The 23,438-nt window shown below is 40.7% G+C and overlaps 1 protein-coding gene across 1 annotated transcript in view; it reads right to left on the bottom strand.

Annotated features, from left to right (window-relative positions):
• The window catches only part of LAMA5 (laminin subunit alpha 5), a 347,753-nt gene extending 342,511 nt beyond the window's left edge, over nucleotides 1-5,242 (bottom strand). Inside the window, exon 1 of the mRNA XM_078778157.1 lies at nucleotides 4,968-5,242. Coding sequence (XP_078634283.1) covers nucleotides 4,968-5,213 — 246 coding nt within the window. The 5' untranslated portion in view covers nucleotides 5,214-5,242. The remainder of the gene's footprint in view (nucleotides 1-4,967) is intronic.
• Nucleotides 5,243-23,438: the final 18,196 nt, after the last annotated feature.

The raw sequence follows: 23,438 nt of genomic DNA, 5'->3' as shown, positions 1-23,438 counted from the left end.
AGAAAAGGTACAGTATATGTGAAGGTGCACACTGAAGAGGTACAGTATATGTGAAGGTGCACACTGAAAAGGTACAGTATATGTGAAGGTGCACACTGGAGTTACAGTATATGTGAAAGTGCACACTGAAAAGGTACAGTATATGTGAAGGTGCACACTGAAGAGGTACAGTATATGTGAAGGTACACACTGAAAAGGTACAGTATATGTGAAGGTGCACACGGAAGAGGTACAGTATATGTGAAGGTGCACACTGAAAAGATACAGTATATGTGAAGGTGCACACTGAAGAGGTACAGTATATGTGAAGGTGCACACTGAAGATGTACAGTATATGTGAAGGTGCACACTGAAAATGTACAGTATAGGTGAAGGTGCATACTGAAAAGGTACAGTATATGTGATGGTGCACACTGAAGAGGTACAGTATATGTGAAGGTGCACACTGAAGAGTTACTGTATATGTGAAGGTGCACAGTGAAGAGGTACAGTATATGTGAAGGTGCACACTGAGAGGCACAGTATATGTGAAGGTGCACACTGAGAGGCACAGTATATGTGAAGGTGCACACTGAAGAAGTACAGTATTTGTGAAAGTGCACACTGAAGATGTACAGTATATGTGAAGGTGCACACTGAAGATGTACAGTATATGTGAAGGTGCATGCTGAAGAGGTAGAGTATATGTGAATGAGCACACTGAAGATGTACAGTATATGTGAAGGTGCACACTGAAGATGTACAGTATATGTGAAGGTGCACACTGAAGATGTACAGTATATGTGAAGGTCCACACTGAAGATGGACAGTATATGTGAAGGTGCACACTGAAGATGTACAGTGTATGTGAAGGTGCACACTGAAGAGGTAGAGTATATGTGAATGAGCACACTGAAGATGTACAGTATATGTGAAGGTGCACACTGATGATGTACAGTATATGTGAAGGTGCACACTGAAGATGGACAGTATATGTGAAGGTGCACACTGAAGATGGACAGTATATGTGAAGGTGCACACTGAATATGTACAGTATATGTGAAGGTGCACACTGAAGATGTACAGTATATGTGAAGGTGCACACTGAAGATGTACAGTATATGTGAAGGTGCACACTGAAGATGTACAGTATATGTGAAGGTGCACACTGAAGATGTACAGTATATGTGAAGGTGCACACTGAAGATGTACAGTATATGTGAAGGTGCACACTGAAGATGTACAGTATATGTGAAGGTGCACACTGAAGATGTACAGTATATATGAAGGTGCACACTGAAGATGTACCGTATATGTGAAGGTGCACACTGAAGATGTACAGTATTTGTGAAGGTGCACACTGAAGATGTACAGTATATGTGAAGGTGCATGCTGAATAGGTACAGTATATGTGAATGCGCACACTGAAGATGTACAGTATATGTGAAGGTGCACACTGAAGAAGTACAGTATTTGTGAAAGTGCACAGTGAAGAGGTACAGTATATGTGAAGGTGCACACTGAAGATTTACAGTATATGTGAAGGGTGTACACTGAAGAGGTACAGTATATGTGAAAGGTACACACTGAAGAGGTACAGTCTATGTGAAGGTGCACACTGAGAGGCACAGTATATGTGAAGGGTGTACACTGAAGAGGTACAGTCTATGTGAAGGTGCACACTGAGAGGCACAGTATATGTGAAGGTGCACACTGAGAGGCACAGTATATGTGAAGGTGCACACTGAAGAAGTACAGTATTTGTGAAAGTGCACAGTGAAGAGGTACAGTATATGTGAAGGTGCACACTGAGAGGCACAGTATATGTGAAGGTGCACACTGAGAGGCACAGTATATGTGAAGGTGCACACTGAAGAAGTACAGTATTTGTGAAAGTGCACACTGAAGAAGTACAGTATTTGTGAAAGTGCACAGTGAAGAGGTACAGTATATGTGAAGGTGCACACTGAAGATTTACAGTATATGTGAAGGTGTACACTGAAGATTTACAGTATATGTGAAGGTGTACACTGAAGAGGTACAGTATATGTGAAAGGTACACACTGAAGAGGTACAGTATAGGTGAAGGCGCACACTGAGAAGCACAGTATATGTGAAGGTGCACACTGAAGATTTACAGTATATGTGAAGGTGTACACTGAAGATTTACAGTATATGTGAAGGTGGACACTGAAGAGGTACAGTATATGTGAAAGGTACACACTGAAGAGGTACAGTATAGGTGAAGGTGCACACTGAGAGGTACAGTATATGTGAAGGCGCACAATGAAGAGGTGCAGTTCATGTGAAGGTGCAGACTGAAGAGGTGCAGTATATGTGAAGGTGCAGACTGAAGAGGTGCAGTTCATGTGAAGGTGCAGACTGAAGAGGTACAGTATATGTGAAGGTGCACAATGAAGAGGTACAGTTTATGTGAAGATGCAGACTGAAGAGGTACAGTATAAGTGAAGGTGCAGACTGAAGAGGTACAGTATATGTGAATGAGCACACTGAAGAGGTACAACATATGTGAATGAGCACACTGAAGGGGTACAGTATATGTGAAGGTGCACACTGAAGAGGTACAGTATATGTGAAGTGCACATAGCAGGTATATTGTTATGAAGCTATTCCAGTGTTGCTTTGTCTGTACGCTTGGGGTCATTGTCCTGTTGGAAAGTAAATCTTCACCGCAGTCTGAGGTCTTTTGCACTAGGAAGCAGGTTCTCCTCAAGGATTTGCCTGTATTTGGCTCCACTCATTGTTCCTTCTAGCCTCATGAGCCTCAGTACCTGCCGCTGAAAGGCATCTCCATAGCATGATGCTGCCACCACCATGCTTCACAGTCGGGATGGTGTTCGATGGTTGATGAACTGTGCTCGGTTTAGAGTTCAATTTTCATCTCATCAGACCACAGAATCGTTTGCCTCATACTTTGAGACTTTCACGTACCTTTTTGTAAAGTCCAGGTGTGCTGTCATGTGCCTTTTTCTCAGGAGTGGCGTCTGTCTGGCCACTCTCTCATAAAGCTTAGATTTGTGAAGTGCTGCAGAGACTGTTGTCCTTCCGGCAGGTTCTCCCATCTCAGCCAAGGAAATCTGTAGTTCTGTCAGTGTTCATTGGGTTCTTGGTCACCTCTCTGACCAAGGTCCTTCTTGCCCGGTTGCTCTGTTTGGTCGGACGGAAGCAAGAGTCTGGGTAGTTCCATATTCTTTCCATTGCCTAATGATGGAGCTCACTGTGTTCCTGGGAACTTTCAACACTCCAGAAATTGTTTTATACCCTTCCCCAGATGTATGCCTTCTGACAAGTCTATGTCGGAGTTCTACAGACAATTCCTTGGACTTCATGGTAGAGTTTCTGCTCTGACATGCACCGTCAACTGTGGGACCTTATATAGAAAGGTTGTTTCTTTCTAAAATCATGTCCAATCATGAATTGGCCACAGGTGGACTTCAATCAAGTTGTAGCGACATCTCAATGATGATCAAAGGACCTTGGATGCACCTGAGCTCAATTTGGAGTGTAATAGCAAAAGGGTTGAAGACTTATTGACTCAAGACATCTCAGCTTTTCATTTTTAATTATTTTGTAAAAAAAATTCTAACACAAATTCCACTTTGACATTATGAGGAATTTTGTGGAGATCATTGACAAAAAAAATCTCAATTTAATCCATTATAAATGCAGGCCAACACAAGAGAGAAGGAAGAGAGAGTGGAGATGAGTCAAAGGGAGTGAAAAGGGTTAGAGGAAGTGAAGAGGATCGCAGGGAGTGGAGAGGGTCACAGGGAGTGGAGAGGGTCACAGCGAGTGGAGAGGGTCACAGCGAGTGGAGAGGATCACAGGGGGTGGAGAGGGGCTCAGTGGAAGTAGATGGCGGGCGGGTGAAGGGGAGGGAGTGGAGAGGGGCTCAGTGGAAGTAGATGGTGGGCGAGTGAGGGGAAGGAGTGGAGAGGAGCTCAGTGGAAGTAGATGGCGGGCGGGTGAGGGGGGAAGGAGCGGAGAGGAGCTCAGTGGAAGTAGATGGCGGGCGAGTGAGGGTGGAAGGAGTGGAGAGGAGCTCAGTGGAAGTAGATGGCGGGCGGGTGAGGAGGAAGGGAGCGGAGAGGAGAGGAACTCAGTGGAAGTAGATTGTGTGCGGGTGAGGAGGGAAGGAGTGGAGAGGGCTCAGTGAAAGGAGATGGCGAGCGGGTGAGGAGGGAGGGAGTGGAGAGGAGCTCAGTGGAAGTAGATGGTGGGTGAGGAAGGAGGGGTGGATAGAGCTCAGTGGAAGTAGATGGTGGGCGGGTGAGGAGGGAGGGAGTGAAGAGGGGCTCAGTGGACGTAGATGGCGGTGAGGAAGGAGGGAGTGGCGAGGAGCTCAGTGGAAGTAGATGGTGGGCGAGTGAGGGGGGAAGGGAAGGAGTGGAGAGGAGCTCAGTGGAAGTAGATGGTGGGTGTGTGAGGAGGAGGAGGGAGTGGCGAGGAGCTCCGAAGCAGCACTAACACAGGATCATTGAGATTGTGATTCCTCATATTCTTCACCTCTACATCAATTAAAAACCATAAATCTCGAGTATTTGCCAAAGTGGATGAAACAAAGCAAATTGTTAAAAATAAAAATAATAAAAGTTACGTTCACTCCACAAGCTGGAAAAGTTCATTTGTTTCATTCCAAGTTTGTTTGAAGGAACTTGATCGAGGAACGAAACAGTTTGTGAAAAGAAAGGAAGGAAGGAAGAAAGTTTCATGCGCAGCGAGCGCGTCTCAAATGGACGAGAAGTTCGGAAGTTATGAAACAATTACATTTCGAAGTTTTGTTTGTAAAGGAAACTTATGAGCCAAGTCGGGCGAGTCCGAGGAAATGAACCGACTTTGTACAAACAAACATCAAGTATTAACTTACAAGTTACAGGAACTAAGGGCAGGTGATTTCGCGGCAGGTGAGAGAACCGTTAGGCGTTACCTGCACAAAGCAAGCAAACCGAGCCCGAACGTTCACGTACCTGAATGGTCCTGGCAGGGTCTCCGGCGACGGGACCCCCGACCAACTTGCAGTACAAGTCCTCACGCGCCCTTCCTCGCTCGTCCTCCCCGCACGTGGCCGATGCCGAGACCCGTGCAGTCGTCGCCAGGTTAAAGTACGGAGGGTGCAGGCTGTGTCCAGAACCTGCGCGACTCGAAGCTAATTTCGTGCTAAGTAGTGCGGACAGTACGTAGAGCCGGAACGCGAGGTGACCGCGACTCGCCATGTCCGAACGGGGCACTGACTCGGCGTGACGTCAGTGCGCTCGGGGCGAGCTGCGGAGCGCGTGACGTCACCAGGTGTGCAGCCTCGAGGGGAAGTCGCTCGGTCGCGGTGCAAATGGGCGAACGGTCCACTGGAATTTACGGTCTCGACGAGACGAGAGGAGGGGACTAAATGTCAGAAATGAGGAATGCATGATGGACAGCCGGCTTAATGAACGGTGATTTATATCGACGTTGTCATGTTATAGTTAGGGTTATAAAATGTCATTGTTTAGATCACATTGAACAACAAAACTTCCGTGCTTTCATAGATCATAGGTGCTGCACCATGGAGTATGAGGGGTATGAGGAGTTCAGCATACCTTGTACCTCTCTCATATTAAACACAAGCAGAAGTACCCAGCGTTGCCGGGCGGGGCGGGGGAGGAGGAAGGAATGGGAGGGAGGAGGCAGGAGAGGCCGCTCTAAGGAAGGGGGTTCATCACCTTTTCGTTGAATATATGCTGGTGAATGTGTCGTTCATCACATTTCTGAGTTAAGTGTGATGCCGAACTGGAAGAAGAAGAAGCCTTTCTACCAACTTCGGCCACTTCTGGAAATGAAATGCCTCAGTCCAGGTAGAATTGTATAGATTAGTGTGCCCTGAATGTCACGAAGAAGAAGAACCTTCATGTAACTAAGTGGGGAATCCGTTAGGCCGCATCCGGGGGGGAGCGGGGAATGGGGGGGAGGGCAGGTAGGAGAGGAAGGGGGTTCATCACCTTTTCATTGAATAAATGCTGGTGAATGTGGCGTTCATCATGTTCTTGAGTTAAGTGTGACGCCGATCAAGAAGAAGAAGAAGCCATACTACCAACTTCGTACACTTCCGGAATTGTTTGATTTATTTGTGTTCAAATGTCTGGTGATTGTTTTGTATTTATTTATGCGAATGTGTACTTGTATATAACTGTCATTAATTTTAAAAGGCTTCGGCACCATCGAGCGAATTTTTTTTTAATCCAAAAAAAAAACGAAACAAAAAATGTCAGAATTTTTATTTACATTTGACTTTATGTAAAGCGAGTAATCCGAGTAATCTGACTGAGTAATTATGTAAACCGAGTAATCAGAATAGAATTTACATTTATTTACACTGGCCTAAAACACTCCCAGGCACTCACTGATGAACATCTGAAAGTTTGACGAAGATCCCTTCAGCCATCTCTGAGAAAAATGGCGACACACTTACACGCACGCACTGAAGGGGAGAGCAGAGAGGGGTGAAGAGTAGAGAGGGGGTTAAAGGGGAGAGGGGTAGAGAGTGAGATGGGAGAAAGAGAGGGAGGTGGGAGAAAGAGGGAGGCGAGTGAGGGGTGGAGATGGGAGGAGTGAGGGGTAGAGAGGGGTGAAGGGCAAAAGGAGTGAGGGTAGAGTGGAGTGAAGAGCAAGAGGAGTGAAGGTGGAGAGCAGTGAGGGGTGGACAAGAGTGAGGGGTGGAAAGTGATTTCCCACCCCACTCTCCCTTGTGTGTGATCCTCTCTCCCCCCCCTCCTCCTCCCCTCCTCCCCCTCCCCTCTCCTTTGTGTGCGATTCTTCCCCCCTCCCCTCTCCTTTGTGTGCGATTCTTCCCCTCCTCTCCATTCTCCCCTCTTCTCCTCCTCCCCCTCTCTTATATAGTACATTAGGGTTCACCATACACAAGAAGCTTCACGCTCTTCACCTGCCGTTGATCGTGCGGCGCCATCTTTCGGAACCGTGGACAGAGGAGCCTCAGAACGGACATCTGAAGTTTGTTTCCACAGGATCACAAGGCGAGCTTGTTCTCACTAAACGAACACACAACACAGATCGTTACACAAATTTCTAAAATGATGAAACATCACAACTCGTGCATCCCACATATAATCATTACCTCATGTCGGTACTAACGTCGTGATTTATTGTTAACCACGTGACTTTGGGTACCATGGGTACCTCACAAAAATCAGCATACCGAGTAATCTTAAATAGATCCACCATACCGAGTAATCTTAAATAGAATCAGCATACCGAGTAATCCTAAATAGAATCAGCATACCGAGTAATCCTAAATAGAATCAGCATACCGAGTAATCTTAAATATAATCAGCATACCGAGTAATCCTAAATAGAATCAGCATACCGAGAAATCCTAAATAGAATCACCATACCGAGTAATCCTAAATAGAATCAGCATACCGAGTAATCTTAAATATAATCAGCATACCGAGTAATCCTAAATAGAATCAGCATACCGAGAAATCCTAAATAGAATCACCATACCGAGTAATCCTAAATAGAATCAGCATACCGAGTAATCTTAAATAGAATCAGCATACCGAGTAATCTCAAATAGAATCAGCATACCGAGTAATCTTAAATAGAATCAGCATACCGAGTAATCTTAAATAGAATCAGCATACCGAGTAATCTTAAATAGAATCAGCATACCGAGTAATCTTAAATATAATCAGCATACCGAGTAATCTTAAATAGAATCACCATACCGAGTAATCTTAAATAGAATCAGCATACCGAGTAATCCTAAATAGAATCAGCATACCGAGTAATCTTAAATAGAATCACCATACCGAGTAATCTTAAATAGAATCAGCATACCGAGTAATCTTTAATAGAATCACCATACCGAGTAATGTTAAATAGAATCAGCATACCGAGTAATGTTAAATAGAATCACCATACCGAGTAATCTTAAATAGAATCAGCATACCGAGTAATTTTAATAGAATCAGCATACCGAGTAATCTTTAATAGAATCAGCATACCTAGTAATCTTAAATTGAATCAGCATACCGAGTAATCTTAAATAGAATCAGCATACCGAGTAATCTTAAATAGAATCACCATACCGAGTAATCTTAAATAGAATCAGCATACCGAGTAATCTTAAATAGAATCACCATACCGAGTAATCCTAAATAGAATCACCATACCGAGTAATCTTAAATAGTATCAGCATACCGAGTAATCTTTAATAGAATCAGCATACCGAGTAATCTTAAATAGAATCAGCATACCGAGTAATCTTAAATAGAATCAGCATACCGAGTCAACTTTAATAGAATCAGCATACCGAGTAATCTTTAATAGAATCAGCATACCGAGTAATCTTAAATAGAATCAGCATACCGAGTAATCTTTAATAGAATCAGCATACCGAGTAATCCTAAATAGAATCAGCATACCGAGTAATCTTAAATATAATCAGCATACCGAGTAATCTTAAATAGAATCAGCATACCGAGTAATCCTAAATAGAATCAGCATACCGAGTAATCTTTAATAGAATCAGCATACCAAGTAATCTTTAATAGAATCAGCATACCGAGTCAACTTTAATAGAATCAGCATACCGAGTAATCCGAAATAGAATCAGCATACCAAGTAATCCTAAATAGAATCACCATACCGAGTAATCTTAAATAGAATTACCATACCGAGTAATCTTAAATAGAATCAGCATACCGAGTAATCTTTAATAAAATCAGCATACCGAGTAATCATTAATAGAATCAGCATACTGAGTAATCTTAAATATAATCAGCATACCGAGTAATATTAAATAGAATCAGCATACTGAGTAATCCTAAATAGAATCACCATACCGAGTAATCTTAAATAGAATCAGCATACCGAGTAGTCTTAAATAGAATCAGCATACCGAGTAATCTTAAATAGAATCAGCATACCGAGTAATCCTAAATAGAATCAGCATACCGAGTAATCCTAAATAGAATCACCATACCGAGTAATCTTAAATAGAATCAGCATACCGAGTAATCTTAAATAGAATCAGCAAACCGAGTAATCTTAAATAGAATCAGCATACCATGTAATCTTTAATACAATCAGCATACGAGTAATCCTAAATAGAATCAGCATACCGAGTAATCTTTAATAGAATCAGCATACCAAGTAATCTTTAATAGAATCAGCATACCGAGTCATCTTCAATAGAATCAGCATACCGAGTAATCCTAAATAGAATCAGCATACCAAGTAATCCTAAATAGAATCACCATACCGAGTAATCTTAAATAGAATCACCATACCGAGTAATCTTAAATAGAATCAGCATACCGAGTAATCTTTAATAGAATCAGCATACCGAGCAATCTTTAATAGAATCAGCATACCGTGTAATCTTTAATAGAATCAGCATACCGAGTAATATTAAATAGAATCAGCATACCGAGTAATCCTAAATAGAATCAGCATACCGAGTAATCCTAAATAGAATCACCATACCAAGTAATCTTAAATAGAATCAGCATACCGAGTAATCTTAAATAGAATCAGCATACCGAGTAATCTTAAATAGAATCAGCATACCGAGTAATCTTAAATAGAATCACCATACCGAGTAATCTTAAATAGAATCAGCATACCGAGTAATCTTTAATAGAATCAGCATACCGAGTAATCTTTAATAGAATCAGCATACCGAGTAATCTTAAATTGAATCACCATACTGAGTAATCTTAAATAGAATCAGCATTCCGAATAATCTTTAATAGAATCAGCATACCGAGTAATCTTTAATAGAATCAGCATACCGAGTAATCTTTAATAGAATCAGCATACCGAGTAATCTTTAATAGAATCAGCATACCGAGTAATCTTTAATAGAATCAGCATACTGAGTAATCTTTAATAGAATCAGCATACCGAGTAATCTTTAAAAGAATCAGCATACCGAGTAATCTTTAATAGAATCAGCATACCGAGTAATCCTAAATAGAATCAGCATACCGAGTAATCTTAAATACAATCAGCATACCGAGTAATCTTTAATACAATCAGCATACCGAGTAAACTTAAATAGAATCAGCATACCGAGTAATCCTAAATAGAATCAGCATACCGAGTAATCTTAAATAGAATCAGCATACCGAGTAATCTTAAATAGAATCAGCATACCGAGTAATCTTTAATAGAATCAGCATACCGAGTAATCTTAAATACAATCAGCATACCGAGTAATCTTAAATACAATCAGCATACCGAGTAATCTTTAATACAATCAGCATACCGAGTAATCTTTAATACAATCAGCATACCGAGTAATCTTAAATACAATCAGCATACCGAGTAATCTTAAGGGTCTGATGGGTCTTTTCATTATTTTGGGTCTTCAGGGTCTTTTGGGTCTTCTGGGTCTTTTCATTCTTCGGGGTGTTTATGGTCTTTAAGGTTCTTCGAGGTATTTTCAGTTTTGGGGGGCTTTTCATTATTTGGGGTTTCTTGGGGTCTTTGAGGATCTTTGGTGTATTTTAAGTCGTTGGTTTTTTTTTTCAATCTTCAGGGCCTTTTCGTCTTTTCGGTCTTTTGGGTCTTCAAGGATGTTTGGGATATTTTGGGGTCTTTTGAATCTTTTGGGTCTGTTTGGGTCTTTAAGGGTCTTTGGAGCATTTTGTGTCTTCAGGATCTTTTGGGTCTTCATGGTCTTTTGGTTCTCTTGGGTCTTCATGTTCTTTTGGGTCTTTGGAACATTTTGGGTCTTCACAGTCTTTTGGGTCTTTAAGGTATTTTGGGTATTTTGGGTCTTTAAGGATATTTGGGGTATTTTTGGTCCATTGGGGTCTTTTCAGTCTTTGGGGTATTTTGGGTCCTTGGGGTCTTTTGGTTCCTCTGGGTTATTTGGGTCCTCGGGGTCTTTTGGGTCCTCGAGTGGTTGCAGGGTCTTTTGGGTTCTCTAGTTAAGTGTTTCAGGATACAATTGTGGGTGGCGTTAAATCAGCTGTCCAACCAATTTGTGAAGAGTGGACATACATACATGCATACATGCATAAATACATACATACTGAACATACATACATAATCACAAACACTTGCTCCATTTTATATAGATTTAAAATTACCCTTTGCAACCATTTAGAATTACCCCTTATAACCATTTAGAATTACACCTTATAACCATTTAGAATTACGCCTTATAACCATTTAGAATTACCTCTTATAACCATTTAGAATTACCCCTTATAACCATTTAGAATTACCCCTTATAACCATTTAGAATTACCCCTTATAACCATTTATAATTACCCATCATAACCATTTAAAATTACCCCTTATAACCATTTAGAATTACCCCTTTTAACCATTTAGAATTACCCCTTATAACCATTTAGAATTACCCCTTATAACCATTTAGAATTATCCTTTATAACCATTTAGAATTACCCCTTATAACCATTTAGAATTACCCCTTATAACCATTTAGAATTACCCCTTATAACCATTTAGAATTACCCCTTATAACCATTTAGAATTATCCCTTATACCATTTAGAATTACCCCTTTTAACCATTTAGAATTATCCCTTATAACCATTTAGAATTACCCCTTATAACCATTTTGAATTACCCCTTATAACCATTTAGAATTACCCCTTATAACCATTTAGAATTACCCCTTATAACCATTTTGAATTATCCCTTATAACCATTTAGAATTATCCCTTATAACCATTTAGAATTACCCTATAAATACCTCCCTTATAACCATATAACCATTTAGAATTACCCTTCAAATACCTCCTGAGAATTACCCTTTATAATCACCCTGCAGAACCTTTAAAAACCTTTAGAATTACTCTTTAGAATTCCTGGGAAAACCACATTTCAAATCTAGCCTCCAAAGCCAGTCGCCGACTGGGCATCCTCCGTCGTGTGAAGTCCTTCCTTGGCACACCTGAGCTCCTCACTACATACAAGGCTTTCATCCGCAGCTCAATGGAATACTGTTCTCCCCTATGGGCTGGTGCTCCTGCCTCACACCTAGCTCGTCTTCACGCTGTTGAAACCAAAGCATTCAGAATCATTGGAATCTCCCGCGATGAAGCTAACTCCAAGGGCCTTTCACTCACTCACCGCAGGCAGGTTGGTGGTCTTTCTGTCTTCTACCGACTCCTCTCTGGCCTTGCCCCCCCCAGCTCTCTCTGGGCTCTGTCCCCCAAATATTCCTACAGGTCGCACAAGATCTGCCTGCAACCCTCTTATGGTTAAACTGCCAAAATCAAGACTCTCTGCTCACCTTCATTCCTCTTTTCTCCCGCCTCTGGAACAAACTCCCTCACTCTATTCAATCCCACTCCTCCCTCCAGGTCTTTAAAACAGCTGTTCACCACCATCTCTTATCTTCCCCCATCCAAAACATTGATCTTTTCTACCCCCACTAATTTCACCCCAAATCCACTTTTTTGAAATACCAACTTCTGTCCTGGAAGTCCTTGGTGTCCTTGTGTTTTATACTTCTCCCACCCCCCCCCCCCACCCTTCCCACCCTCCCCCCTAGCCCTCTCCCTCCCACACATCTCCCTGCCCTCAAATGTTATGTTTGTGTGCTTCCCCTTCTCTCCCCATCTTGTCTTCCGCTCCCTCTTTTTATATACCTTGTTTGTCTGGTTGATTTGTTTGTGAAATATATGTTAACTCTTTCACGAGCCTCGATTCAGTATTTAAAAAAAAAAAAAAAAAAAACTCTTTAGAATTACTCTTCAGAATTACTCTTTAGAATTACTCTTTAGAATTACTCTTTGGAATTACTCTTTGGAATTACTCTTTGGAATTACTCTTTAGAATTACTCTTTAGAATTACTCTTTAGAATTACTCTTTGGAATTACTCTTTGGAATTACTCTTTGGAATTACTCTTTGGAATTACTCTTTGGAATTACTCTTTGGAATTACTCTTTGGAATTACTCTTTGGAATTACTCTTTGGAATTACTCTTTAGAATTACTCTTTGGAATTACTCTTTGGAATTACTCTTTAGAATTACTCTTTAGAATTACTCTTTAGAATTACTCTTTGGAATTACTCTTTAGAATTACTCTTTGGAATTACTCTTTAGAATTACTCTTTGGAATTACTCTTTGGAATTACTCTTTGGAATTACTCTTTGGAATTACTCTTTAGAATTACTCTTTGGAATTACTCTTTGGAATTACTCTTTGGAATTACTCTTTAGAATTACTCTTTAGAATTACTCTTTAGAATTACTCTTTGGAATTACTCTTTAGAATTACTCTTTGGAATTACTCTTTAGAATTACTCTTTGGAATTACTCTTTGGAATTACTCTTTGGAATTACTCTTTGGAATTACTCTTTGGAATTACTCTTTGGAATTACTCTTTGGAATTACTCTTTGGAATTACTCTTTAGAATTACTCTTTGGAATTACTCTTTGGAATTACTCTTTAGAATTACTCTTTGGAATTACTCTTTGGAATTACTCTTTAGAATTACTCTTTAGAATTACTCTTTAGAATTACTCTTTGGAATTACTCATTGGAATTACTCTTTGGAATTACTCTTTAGAATTACTCTTTAGAATTACTCTTTAGAATTACTCTTTAGAATTACTCTTTAGAATTACTCTTTAGAATTACTCTTTAGAATTACTCTTTAGAATTACTCTTTGGAATTACTCTTTAGAATTACTCTTTAGAATTACTCTTTAGAATTACTCTTTAGAATTACTCTTTGGAATTACTCTTTAGAATTACTCTTTGGAATTACTCTTTAGAATTACTCTTTAGAATTACTCTTTAGAATTACTCTTTAGAATTACTCTTTGGAATTACTCATTGGAATTACTCTTTGGAATTACTCTTTAGAATTACTCTTTAGAATTACTCTTTAGAATTACTCTTTAGAATTACTCTTTGGAATTACTCTTTGGAATTACTCTTTGGAATTACTCTTTAGAATTACTCTTTGGAATTACTCTTTAGAATTACTCTTTAGAATTACTCTTTAGAATTACTCTTTGGAATTACTCTTTGGAATTACTCTTTGGAATTACTCTTTAGATTTACTCTTTAGAATTACACTTTAGAATTACACTTTAGAATTGCTCTTTAGAATTACTCTTTAGAATTACTCTTTAGAATTACTCTTTAGAATTACTCTTTGGAATTACTCTTTGGAATTACTCTTTAGAATTACTCTTTGGAATTACTCTTTGGAATTACTCTTTGGAATTACTCTTTGGAATTACTCTTTAGAATTACTCTTTGGAATTACTCTTTGGAATTACCCTTTAGAATTACTCTTTGGAATTACTCTTTGGAATTACTCTTTGGAATTACTCTTTGGAATTACTCTTTGGAATTACTCTTTGGAATTACCCTTTAGAATTACTCTTTGGAATTACTCTTTGGAATTACTCTTTAGAATTACTCTTTGGAATTACTCTTTAGAATTACTCTTTGGAATTACTCTTTAGAATTACCCTTTAGAATTACTCTTTGGAATTACTCTTTGGAATTACTCTTTGGAATTACTCTTTGGAATTACTCTTTGGAATTACTCTTTGGAATTACTCTTTGGAATTACTCTTTGGAATTACTCTTTGGAATTACTCTTTGGAATTACCCTTTAGAATTACTCTTTGGAATTACTCTTTGGAATTACTCTTTAGAATTACTCTTTGGAATTACTCTTTAGAATTACTCTTTGGAATTACTCTTTGGAATTACTCTTTAGAATTACCCTTTAGAATTACTCTTTGGAATTACTCTTTGGAATTACTCTTTGGAATTACTCTTTGGAATGACTCTTTGGAATTACTCTTTGGAATTACTCTTTGGAATTACTCTTTGGAATTACTCTTTGGAATTACTCTTTGGAATTACTCTTTGGAATTACTCTTTAGAATTACCCTTTAGAATTACTCTTTGGAATTACTCTTTGGAATTACTCTTTGGAATTACTCTTTGGAATTACTCTTTGGAATTACTCTTTGGAATTACTCTTTGGAATTACTCTTTGGAATTACTCTTTAGAATTACTCTTTGGAATTACTCTTTAGAATTACTCTTTGGAATTACTCTTTAGAATTACTCTTTAGAATTACTCTTTAGAATTACTCTTTAGAATTACTCTTTGGAATTACTCATTGGAATTACTCTTTGGAATTACTCTTTAGAATTACTCTTTAGAATTACTCTTTAGAATTACTCTTTAGAATTACTCTTTGGAATTACTCTTTGGAATTACTCTTTGGAATTACTCTTTAGAATTACTCTTTGGAATTACTCTTTAGAATTACTCTTTAGAATTACTCTTTGGAATTACTCTTTGGAATTACTCTTTAGATTTACTCTTTTGAATTACACTTTAGAATTACACTTTAGAATTGCTCTTTAGAATTACTCTTTAGAATTACTCTTTAGAATTACTCTTTAGAATTACTCTTTGGAATTACTCTTTGGAATTACTCTTTAGAATTACTCTTTGGAATTACTCTTTGGAATTACTCTTTGGAATTACTCTTTGGAATTACTCTTTAGAATTACTCTTTGGAATTACTCTTTGGAATTACTCTTTAGAATTACCCTTTAGAATTACTCTTTGGAATTACTCTTTGGAATTACTCTTTGGAATTACTCTTTGGAATTACTCTTTGGAATTACTCTTTGGAATTACTCTTTGGAATTACCCTTTAGAATTACTCTTTGGAATTACTCTTTGGAATTACTCTTTAGAATTACTCTTTGGAATTACTCTTTAGAATTACTCTTTGGAATTACTCTTTGGAATTACTCTTTAGAATTACCCTTTAGAATTACTCTTTGGAATTACTCTTTGGAATTACTCTTTGGAATTACTCTTTGGAATTACTCTTTGGAATTACTCTTTGGAATTACTCTTTAGAATTACTCTTTGGAATTACTCTAGAATTACCCTTTAGAATTACTCTTTGGAATTACTCTTTGGAATTACTCTTTGGAATTACTCTTTGGAATTACACTTTAGAATTACTCTTCAGAATTACTCTTCAGAATTACTCTTTTAACCATTTAGCATTACCCCTTATAACCATTTCAAATTGCCCTTTATTACCATTTAGAATTACCCTTTAGAATTACCCTTTAAAATTACCCTTTATAATTACCCTGTCGAACCCTTAAGAAAACTTTAGCATTACCCATTAGAACTCTTTGGAATTACACTTTAGAATTACCCTCTGGAACCCTTTGCAATTACCCTTTCGAATTACTGTTTGGAATTACCCTTTAAGACCCATTATAATTGCCCTCTGGAACCCTTTAGAATTACCCTTTAGGACTGTTTAGAATTAAACACAGTGGGTTAGAAAGGTGGTTCTTAATTTTTGACAGACAGATGGACAGATGGAAGGAAGGATATCGCCAAATATTGAAGCTTACATCCCAATTTCAGCTTTCTTGCAGAGGACAGCAGGTTTTCCTGTAGGATTTTTCTGTATTTTGCTCCATCCATTTTCCCTTCTATCCTGACAAGTGTCCCTGTTCCTGCTCATGAGAAACATACCCATAACATGATGCTGCCACCACCATGCTTCACAGTAGGGATGGTGTTCTTTGGGTCATGTGCTGTGTTGGGTTTGTGCCAAACATAGCGTTTTGCATTTAGGCCAAAAAGTTCCATTTTTGTTTCGTTAGACCACAAAACCTTTTACCACATTACTTCAGAAGCTCCGGAGTGGTTTTTTGCATGCCTCAAACAGGCGTCAAGGTGGGATTTTTTGAGTAATGACTTCCTTCTTGCCACCCTACCGTATAGGCCAGACTTGTGGAGTTCTTGGGATATTGCTGTCACATGCACACGGTGACCAGTCTTTGCTCCATTATTCAAAATTGCAAATGGCCTCTTGGCGGCCTCTATAAGCAGTCACTTTCTTACTTGATCATCCAGTTTGGAGGACGGCCTGATATAGAAAGGGTCTTGGTGGTACCATTTGCCTTCCACTTCTTAATGATTGTCTTGACTGTGCTCCAATGGATATTCAAGGGCTTTGAAATATTTTTATACCCATCCCCTGATTACTCTTTAGAAGTAATTACTCGTAATTACTCGTAAATTACTCGAAGTAATTACTTTAGAAGTTACTAGAAGTAAATTGCCTTTCCACAACTTTATCCCGAAGATCTTTTGAAAGCTCCTTGGTGCTCATGGTTGAGTCATTGCTGTGAAATGCACTACCCAGCAAAGGAAACCTACAGAAACAGCGGATTTTAATCTGAAATAATTCGAATCACTACAATTTAACACAGGTGGAGTTCAATTAACTTAGTGTGTGATTTTGAAGGTGATTGGTTACACCTGAGCCAATTTATAATTGCTATTGTAAGGGGGTGGACACTTATCCAACCAATATATTCTAGTTTTGTATTTTTAATTAATTTTCTGAAAATTGTAGAATTTGTTTTTCACTTGGAAGTTGTGGGTTACAATGTGTAACTAAAGGTGGAAAAAGTCTGGTTTAATGCAATTTACTTCCAGGCTATAAGGTAACAAAAGGTGAAAAATTTGAAAGGGGGTGTAGACTTTCTATAGGCACTGTATGTGTGTATCACAGAAATAATATGATCAAGAAAGAGGAATCAGAGATTGCAGACCCTCACCAGGACGTGTGTGATTTTGTCCTTTGGGTCCTTTTGGTCCTCTGGGTCTTTTGGGTCTTTTGAATCTTCAGGTCTTTGGGGTCTTTTGGGTATTTTAACATATTTGGGGTATTATGGGTCCTCTGGGTGTTTTGGATCTGTAAGGGTCTTTAGTGTCTTTAACGGTGTTTTGAGTCTTCTGGGTCTTAAAGGATCTTAGAGGTCTGAAATGTACTTTGAGTTATTAAGGGTATAAAGGGTCTTAGGGTTCTAAAGGCTCTAAAGTGTTTTAGGTGTCTTAAAGGATCTTCAGGCGCCGAAGAGTTTTACGGGTCTTAGGGTCTTTGTGCATCTTCATGGTCCTTTAGGGTCTTAGTGGTTTTAATGGGTCTCAGGGTTATAAAGGTTAGAAATGATCTTAGGATTCTAAAGAGTCTAATTTAATTAGTGCACGTGTTCACATTTTGTGTGGACAAACAAACAAACAAGAAGACGTCATGCAGAGTACGATACTTGCAAAATCCACCCTCCCTCCCCCCCCTAAAAAAGGTCGCCTTCTAAAAAAAAGGTTGCTAAAAGAAGGTCCATCAAATTGTCCATTTCATCAAGATTAAAATTGACAATCTTGATCAAAGCTCGGGTCAATAGGATGAAAAGTGACGATTTTTCAGATAAACATTGATGGTTTTAGAAGTTTAACCTATAGTTGACCTTTGACCTTTTGACCTCAAAAATAGTTGGTTCCCAATCCAGGGGGCACAATGAAATTGTTCTTTAATTTTCAAGTCAATAAGATGAAAAGTGATTTTTCAGATGAAAATTGATTTAAATGGTTGACCTTGAGTTGACCTTTGACCTTTTGACCCTAAAATAGTTGGTGTTCCAATTCTGTGATGTACATGAAATGGCTCTTTATTTTTCAGGTTAATCGGATGAAAATTGACGATTGTTCAGATGAAAATTGATGATTTTAGAAGTTTGACCTTGGGTTGACCTTTGACCTTTTGACCTCAAAAGTAGTTGGTTTCCCAACTGAGTGACTCAATATGAAAATGCTGTTCAATTTTTTAAAGTCAATTGGATGAAAAAAGACTTTTAGAAATTTGACCTCAAGATGAACTTTGAGCTCAAAATCAACAGGCTTCTTCTTCATGACCAACTCTACAATCTGGTGAAGTTTCGTGAAGATCAGTTTAAAATTGTGACATGTAGGCAATTGACAGATAAGCAGACAGAAAAATCAAAACCCTCCAACAGAATGAAAAATCACTCACAGAGCGACACTTGGGAAAACAGAACAAAGTAGAATGGCACTCAGTGGAGCATCCTTTTGACCTCAAAAATAATTAGTGGTTGAATTCAGTGACCTGATATGCAAATCGCCTTCAAAGTTTAAGTTAATCGGATGAAAATTGACAATTTTAGAAATTTGGCTTATGTTGACCTTTTTTTTTGTTTGTTTTTTGTATACTGAATCGAGGCTCGTGAAAGAGCTAACATTGATTTCACAAACAAATCAACCAGACAAACAAAATATATAAAAAGAGGGAGAGAAGGGGAAGCACACAAACACAACATTTGAGAGCAGGGAGAAGTGTGGGAGGGAGAGGGCTTGGGGGGAGGAGGCGTGGGAAGGGGGGGGGGGGGGGGGAGGTATAAAACACAAGGGGACCGAAATTAGCGGGGGTAGAAAAGATCAAGGTTTTGGATGGGGGAAGATAAGAGATGGTGGTGAACAGCTGTTTTAAAGACCTGTAGGGTGGAGTGGGATTGAAGAGAGTGAGGGAGTTTGTTCCAGAGGCGGGATAAAAGAGGAATGAAGGAGTGAAGGTGAGCAGAAAGTCTTGATTTTGGCAGTTTAACCATAAGAGGGTTGCAGGCAGATCTTGTGCGACCTGTAGGAATATTTGGGGGACAGAGCCCAGAAAGAGCTGGGGGGGGGGGGCAAGGCCACAGAGGAGTCGATAGAAGACGGAAAGACCACAAACCTGCCTGCGGTGAGTGAGTGAAAGGCCCTTGGAGTTAGCTTCATTGCGGGAGATTCCAATAGTTCTGAACGCTTTGGTTTCAACAGCGTGAATACGAGCTAGGTGTGAGGCAGGAGCACCAGACCAGAGGGGTGAGCAGTATTCCATAGAGCTGCGGATGAAAGCCTTGTAAGTGGTGAGGAGCTCAGGTGTACCAAGGAAGGACTTCGCACGACGTAGGATGCCCAGTCGGCGACTGGCTTTGGAGGCCAGATTTGAAATGTGGTTTTCCCAGGAAAGATCATGGCAGATAGTGAGACCCAAAATATTGAGTGACAGAACTTCTTGGAGAGGATTATTCAGAAAGTGGGTGGGAGAGTTGTCCAGTCGGTCTTTTCGGAGAGACATCGTAAGAGTGTGAGATTTGTCAGGATTGAAAGACATGTTCCACTTGTTTGCCCAGTCTGTGATTTTGTCCAGGTCTGCAGAGAGTGAGGAGGCTGCAGACTGCCGATCTGAGGGATGAGGAATGGAGCGACAGAGAGTAGAGTCGTCAGCAAAGACATAGAGAGGATTTTCAAGAGAGTCAGAGAGATTATTGATGAAGACCAGAAAAAGCACAGGGCCCAGAACACTGCCTTGGGGAACTCCAGCCTGAACAGGAAGAGGAGATGAGAGAAACCCATGCAGGGCCACACGTTGACTACGACCAGAGAGGAAGTCCGCCAGCCATGCGTGGAGATTTCCATGGATACCAAAGGAGGAGAGTTTGGTGAGCAGAGCGGGGTGCCAGACCGTATCGAAGGCACGTGATATGTCGAGGGAGACAGCTCTAATTTCCTGTTTGGCATTGAGGACCTCCATCCATTGTTGAGAAAGCAGAAGCAGCATGTCCAGAGTAGATTGACCAGGTCTGAAACCAAATTGATGGTCAGAGATCAAGCCATTGGAGAAGAGGAAAGATTTCATATCTGAAGCAATGATGGATTCCATGACTTTGCTGATAATTGGGAGAAGGCTGATTGGTCTGTAGTTGCTAGGATCTGTTTTTGCACCTTTTTTGTGCAAAGCGGTGATGTTGGCTGATTTCCAAGCAGATGGCAGATGACCTTGAGCAAAAGAGAGGGTGAAGAGAACAGAAAGAGGGAGTGAAAGAGTGGAAGAACATGATTTTAGGACCCGTGGGCTGATGCCGTCAGGACCAGTTGCAGAATCAGAGTCGAGGGTTGACAGAAACTTTTCCACCTTGTCAGGAGGAAAGGACACAGAGTCCAGGAGCAGCTGCGTACGACTGGGTACGGTGGGTACAGAGAGGGATGGGTTTGGGACACAAGATTTAGAGGCAAACACAGAGTTGAGGCATTCAGCTTTTTCACGTGCGGAGTCAGCCGTGTAGCCGTTTGAGGTGAGGGAGGGGATGGAGGGGGAACAAACACCAGAAACAGATTTGACCAGACGCCACCAGGATTTGGAAGAGGGAGACATATAAGAGAGTTCGGTCTTGAGAACGGTGAGATATTGTTTCCTGGCTCTCCTGAGGGTGGACACACACTTGTTTCGGGCTTTGTGAAAGGAAATGAGATTTCCTTCCGTTTGATTTGCTTTCCAGGAGACGAAAGCAAGTTGTTTCTGGGCAACAGCCTCACCACAAGATTCCGTGTACCATGGACGGGAGGAAGGGTATGATAACTGAAGACGAGATGGGATAAATCTGTGCATGAGAGAGAGCAATTTACTTTGAAAGAATTCCCAGGATGAGTTGATGTCAGAGGTGGTAGAGATGGGAGACCAGTCCAGATGATTGATGGCTGTTTGAAGACCGTGCCAGTTGGCCTGAGTGAAATGCCAGACTCGTCGACGCTGAGGAGGCTCTCTGAGAATGGTCAGAGAGATGTCCACTTTAACAAGCACATGATCAGATGAGCCGATTGAAGCAGAAGAAGAGCAGCAGACATTTTCAGGGAAGTTAGTCATAACCAAGTCCAGAAGAGAAGATGCTCCGTTGACTGAGATCCGGGGTCGGGAAATTGACAGATTGTGTCAGTCCCAGTGAGTCGCAGAAGTCCTTTGCTGAAGAGCCATGGCTGGTGAGAGAGGTACCCACACCCAGCCAACTGGCATGGTGACAATTGAAATCACCACATATGAGGAAGAGAGAGTTGGGATGGGTAGATAGAATTTGGTCCATGTTATCAGACAGCGAGATGTAGATGGAGTCATCACTGTTTGGTGGACGGTACAACACACATATGAACAAAAGGTGGGAGCGAAGGGGAAGCCGTAGCCAAAGGTATTCCTGGGGGTGAGGTGGAGAGAGGGCAGTGGAGGGCGAGTGAGGAAGAGAGTTTTTGATAAAGATAGCAACCCCACCTCCAGGTCGAGGCTCAGGTCTATCATACCGGAGGAGGGGGTAACCTGGGAGAGATACCAAGGCATCAGAGACATCATGAAGGAGGAAAGTTTCTGTTAAGCAGATCACATCTGGTTTGTCAGAAGCAACCTGTATGGAGAGATCAGTCAAGTTTGAGCGAAGGCCCCGGATGTTTTAGGTCCATACCGTTAATTAAGAGGAAGGGGGAGCATCGGATACAGAACAAGGGGGGGGGGAGGGGTAGGGAAAGATGTGTAAGAGGAGGAAGAGGTAGGAAGAGCTGTTGAATGTGTGTCAGAGATTTCAGAGATTTCAGAATAGATTGGAGAAAGGGAAGAATGGGGCGGACAAAAGGTTTGATGGAGATTGGGTGAGGCACAGTGAGGTGTTATTTGAGGAGGGGGAAGAGCGACGCAGAAGGTTGGGGGAGATGAAGGTGAAAGTTGGAAGGGGGAAGAAGCAGGGAGGATGCTTTGAGGAGGAGGGGTGAGAGGGGAGTCTCGGAGGGGAGGAGCAAAGGAGAGTCTTGGAGGGGAGGGTGTGGGGGGAGTTTAAGAGGGAGGGGAGGGAAGGGGCAAAGGGGGAGATTTGAAAGGGATGGGTGATGGGGAATATTTGGATGGGAGGGGCAAGGGGGTAGATTTGGAGGGGAGGGGTGATGGGGAAGTATTGGAGGGAAGGGGTGATGGGGAAGATTTGGAGGGAAGGGGTGATGGGGAAGATTTGGAGGGGAGGGGCAAGGGGGAAGATTTGAAAGGGATGGGTGATGGGGAAGATTTGGAGGGGAGGGGCAAGGGGGAATATTTGAAAGAGATGGGTGATGGGGAAGATTTGGAGGGGAGGGGTAAGGGGGTAGATTTGGAGGGGAGGGGTGATGGGGAAGTTTTGGAGGGGAGGGGTGAGATTGGATTTTGAAAAGTGTACGATTCATGGGAAACGAACATTTTTTGCAAAATGAGTTTGAGACCTTCGAGTCAAAAATACGTTTGAGGACGCTGAAGGAGGGGTGGAGTTCTGGAGAGTTTAGGGAATGTAGAAAAGAGGAACTGTAAGAGATGGTATTATTATTATTTTTTGGAATGAATAGATTTGGTGAGCAAGACGAAAGCATCCTTTTGTAGGAGAAGAAGAAAAAGGTGTTATAATATATGACAGAAAACAGTTGTTCAGGGGAGAGATTAAACATTTCTAACCACGCGATCGCGTGATCACGAACAACGTGAACGAAGAACGAACGAACAAATAAGAACAACAAATAAACGAATAAGACCTGAGAAGGAAATATTTTTTTGGGTTTTTTTTTTTTGAGTAGAGATATTAAACAAGGAAGTATGGGGTGAATGACTGGGACGAAACAGCGAACGAAAATAATTGCAGCGCATTCGACGAACCGCTGAGAGAAAACAAAACCACAAGGTCGGAGACGGTAGCCTAAGCCTACTAGTACGAGTACTAGGCCTCAGAATACTCGACACGCATTAACCGACGATTGTGT

Source organism: Myxine glutinosa, chromosome 5 (genome assembly GCF_964187855.1).
Source record: "Myxine glutinosa chromosome 5, kmMyxGlut1.1, whole genome shotgun sequence".
NCBI lineage: Eukaryota > Metazoa > Chordata > Myxini > Myxiniformes > Myxinidae > Myxine > Myxine glutinosa.
The sequence above is the reverse complement of the archived record's forward strand: the minus strand, read 5'-3'. Positions and strand labels throughout refer to the sequence as shown.